This window comes from Phaseolus vulgaris, chromosome 7 (genome assembly GCF_000499845.2).
Source record: "Phaseolus vulgaris cultivar G19833 chromosome 7, P. vulgaris v2.0, whole genome shotgun sequence".
NCBI lineage: Eukaryota > Viridiplantae > Streptophyta > Magnoliopsida > Fabales > Fabaceae > Phaseolus > Phaseolus vulgaris.
In genome coordinates, this window is record NC_023753.2 from 15285348 (window position 1) to 15289785 (window position 4438).

Below are 4438 nucleotides of genomic sequence, written 5' to 3' on the forward strand. Positions count from 1 at the left end.
ATAATCTGTGCCTTATTCTTTTCTCTTATTTACATGATTTCATCCCCACTCGTTTAAAATATTGTTCTCGTCATCTTTTCTCTTAATCATAGATTTTTTTAAAATTTAATTAATTTTCATATGTTTTCTCTAATTCATTTGAATATTTTTTCGTATCAATTTAAATTGTTCTTATTATCCATTTGAACATTTTCTTTCATTTATTTTTATTATTTACATGATTCATCCGCACTCGTTTAAAAGATTATCCTCACCATCTTTTCTATTTTTTATATAAAATACATTTTTTATTTTTTATGATTTTCCCTATGTTTCATCTAAATTATTTTGGAGGTTTTTGCTGTCTATTTAATTTGTTTTATCATTCATTTAGAGCGTTTTCTTTCATATGTTTTCATTTTTTTCTCATTTAATTCTGACTTATTTAATCTTATGTTAGTTTTGTAGTTTCCTGTTTACTAACATGTATTTAAAAAAAGTGCAAAAAGACAACATGATATTTTAAATGTAGAGTTTCCCACCGTTAGATTTGCGAAAAAATTATATGCTTTTTTTAATATAATTTAATGTTAGGTCTTTGTATTCGACGGGATTCACCGGGACCTACGTCAATCAATAATGAGACTTGAGCATAAGAGATTTATCCTTAACATTTTCTTTTCCTAACCTCTATTGTATGCATAAATAGTAATAATAATAAAAAAAATATCGATAAAATGTTTGAGAATTATTTAAATAAAAATTTCGTCATAATAAGACGTCAGCCACTACCCGAGAATGCATCTCTGACCTGGCCGCCATCTACATCCACTTAATTGACCCACGTGTGCTTATCAATCCCCCTCTTAGGGTCCCATTTCTCACACTATATCATCCCCACTACGTCATTTTTTTTTTTTTTACTTTTTTCCATAAAGACAATGCTGCATCGCCAAAAGTTTATGCCCTGCTCTTAAATATCAATCAAATTATTTTTAACTTAACATTAAATCAATTTTTATAGCTCCCTATATAACATATATAGATTAGCAAACCTGCAAAAGGATTTCCCTAAAAATTTCTATTAAACAACTTAATTCAAATATCTCATAAACCAAAAATAAAATGTTGAGTTATTGAGTTAAAAATATGTAATAAAATTAGCTATCGACAATAAAATAGAAAAAAAATAGTATAAGTTATAGCTTCAGATCCTTCCCCCAATAGCATATAGAAATTTTTTTATATATTCACATTATGATAAATTTAATTTTTAAATGTGTTCAGTTGAATAAAATTGTTTTATGGATTAATTAAATATACTATACTAGAGTGCAATACATATGTATTCCAGAGATTAATCATTAAAATGTGGAGATAACGATAAATGAGTGATTAATATAGCTGTATATCAGTTAAAAAAAATTGATTGCTTGATGTAGTGGTTCATTAATAATATAATTATTAATGTTTAAAAATATTGGTATCTCAAATATATTTATTAATAGGATTGGAAAAGACAAGGAATTGTTAATGAGTGTATGTGAAACAAGAGAGAAAAACAAAGTTGTCTTGTTAAAGAGAGTACTACTAGTATGTAAAATTGCCGTGGCATCATGGCATGCTTTTGCGTTTTTCACCCTTTTCACCCAACGTTTGATTTATCCGATTCGCTTTAGCGGCGACTTTTACCATTTTACGGTGGCCAATACCGGGTATAAAAGGAGGTGACAGGACCAAAAGAGACGAGAAAAACAGAGCAACTCAACACCTTACTTCTCCTTTTCACTATTCACTCTGTTTGTTTTCTAAACATGGATATAGATTCATCCTCCTTCTTCAACTCCCCCTCTTCCGATTTCTCCTCCGAATCTTCCTCTCCGGATGCCTTCTCCTGGGAGGGATACCTCCCTTTCAACGAGAACGACCCGGAGGAGATGCTCCTCTACGGCATGATCGCCGGCGCCACCACAGCCGAGCGCACCGCCGACCGAGCGGGCTCTGAGGAGAGTGCGGCGCCGCAAAAGGAGAAGTCCTACCGCGGAGTGAGGCGACGGCCGTGGGGGAAGTTTGCGGCGGAGATTAGGGACTCCACACGGCACGGGATGAGGGTGTGGCTTGGGACATTCGACAGCGCGGAAGCCGCGGCTTTGGCTTACGACCAAGCGGCGTTTTCCATGCGCGGGTCCGCCGCGATTCTGAACTTCCCCGTTGATATCGTTAGAGAATCACTTAGGGAGATGAACTACGCGGTGGATAGCAGTGAAGAAGGGTGCTCCCCTGTTGTCGCTCTCAAGAGGAAACACTCCTTGCGGAGGAAAATTGGTGTAAAGAAAAACAACAAACAGAGTACCGTAGACAATGCGGTCGTGTTTGAAGACCTTGGTCCTGACTACTTGGAACAGTTGTTGATGTCCTCTGATCATATTCCCTCCTCCTTCTGATTCATTCATTCCTCAATTATAATCCAAACCTCGAAAGCCTTCACGCTGCGGCTCAAGCACCAATTCCGCAACGTTTTTTATAACCTTATAAATATCCCACGCTGCATAGTTTCTACCTAGGCTTTTTTATGTTAGTGTTAATTCCTTTTTCTTCTTTGTTCTTTGGTTCTTGTATGGCTGAGATGCTTGTGTCATGTTTTGATGACAGAGTTCAACATCTTCTGAATCTGTATCTTTTTATCTCTTCATGGTTTTTTATTTTTTTAGTTTTCCTACTAGACTTGGAGAATTTTCTTGTTTTTTGTAAAGTTTAGAAGACGATAAGGAATGAAGTAATCTATGTGGGGCACAATTTATGTCAAATTGTCGATATTAATTGAGGTGACTGGGACTGTTGTTTTAGCTTTATCGGACTATAAGTCAACATGCATGGTCGAGTTTAGTGCGGGGAAGGCGGCACGTGTGCGCGCACCGCACACACGAACAAATTACAATCAGTTTCTTATCCATTTTGCCAAGAAAAAAACATACGTTTACATTCTCAAAACTAAAAGCATTGGACAGCTTATTATAAATAAATAATAATAATATATATTAGTATTTTAAATTAAAAATAAAAGAAATGCAATTAAAATATTAATTTAATGAGTTATTTAATACACAGGTGTATAGTTATTTTTTACTGTATCAAGATACAATCAGTGCCAACCTCTCTCGTTTTGTCTTCCAGTGTGTGAAAATTTCCCCAATTCTGCCAAACATATTGTCACATAATTAATATGATGATAAGAAAGAAAGGGGTATATTATGGTGAAGGTATAATTTTAAGAAGATCGGATGTAATAATGGAAAAATGGTTGTGATTGATGAAGCCAGATGTGGTCCCATCAAGGTGACATAGGAGATTATGAACGTGGTGCATGACACGGGACAGGCTTGTTTTTCGTAATTAGTTTTCAAACTTTTCTATCTCATTGTGTTCAAAACAAGTGGCAGGGCTACTTGGACAGCAGGTTAGGCTAATTTTGTCCTGTCACCACAACCGCATCTACGAAACATAGACTTTAGCTAAGCTGAAGATGAAGTACCAAAATTTTCTTGTTCCTCAGGGAATAAAAAAATAAGGAGATAAAATGGATTAGCCCTTAGACGCAATATTTTATGGAGAAAAGAAATTATGGTAAAGGAAAACTCAAGGAAATAGGATGAGTTGGTGGGGGTTTCTAGAAATTTGTCAAATCTGTTGGAGAGTAGAGAACCTTAAAACATCTTTTTTTTTCCTCTCCAACTGTTTCAGTCCAACTTTGAAGCAAAAGAAGCTTCTTCCAACTGATGTCTAATACAAATGGTTGGACACTTAGACCAACATCTGTAATCTTATGACTTATCTGCAAATTATTATAATCACGTGCCCTTACTTTGCTTTATTCATTCTTTTTTCTACCTCTATACCTTAAATTAATTATTTACACGCTAAAAAAAGTCACCCTTACATCCCATATTCAAAGGAAAATGTTATTTATATATATATATATATATATATATATACACACTAAAGTCGAACACCAAAAGTTGATTACTTTCATTTGGAGCGAGCATTTTTTAAGTTCTCGTATAAAAAAAAAATAAAAAGGCTGAAAAATATACTCAACTATATAATATTTTAGATGCACTGTCAATTTTTAATCTTCCAATAATCTTTACACTATTGAATATTTTGATTTAACTCAATACTTTATCTCAATTATCATTATTTAACTAATTTTACCACCTAAACTTTTAAAACTCATTTCACCATTAATTTTTGTGTATTCTACCAATATGCTAAATGTGTAAGACGTATCAAGAAAAAAATGTCATTTAAAAAATATAACAAAATGCTAATGTCCTGTTTTATTTGTTAAACATTTTTAAGGACACGTGAACATCAATTACTCTATAAAAGTGTGAAAGTTTAAGAAAAACATAATGATAAAATACATGAAATATTTTTAGTGGTAAAATTCGTTAAAGGA

General features: G+C 33.5%; 1 protein-coding gene across 1 annotated transcript; it reads left to right on the forward strand.

Annotated features, from left to right (window-relative positions):
• Positions 1–1469: 1469 nt before the first annotated feature.
• Positions 1470–2786, forward strand: LOC137828473 (ethylene-responsive transcription factor 1B-like). Its single transcript, XM_068635076.1, has one exon. It carries the CDS (start codon positions 1794–1796, stop codon positions 2421–2423), a length of 630 nt encoding a protein of 209 aa, XP_068491177.1. The 5' UTR covers positions 1470–1793; the 3' UTR covers positions 2424–2786.
• The last annotated feature ends 1652 nt before the right edge of the window (positions 2787–4438 follow it).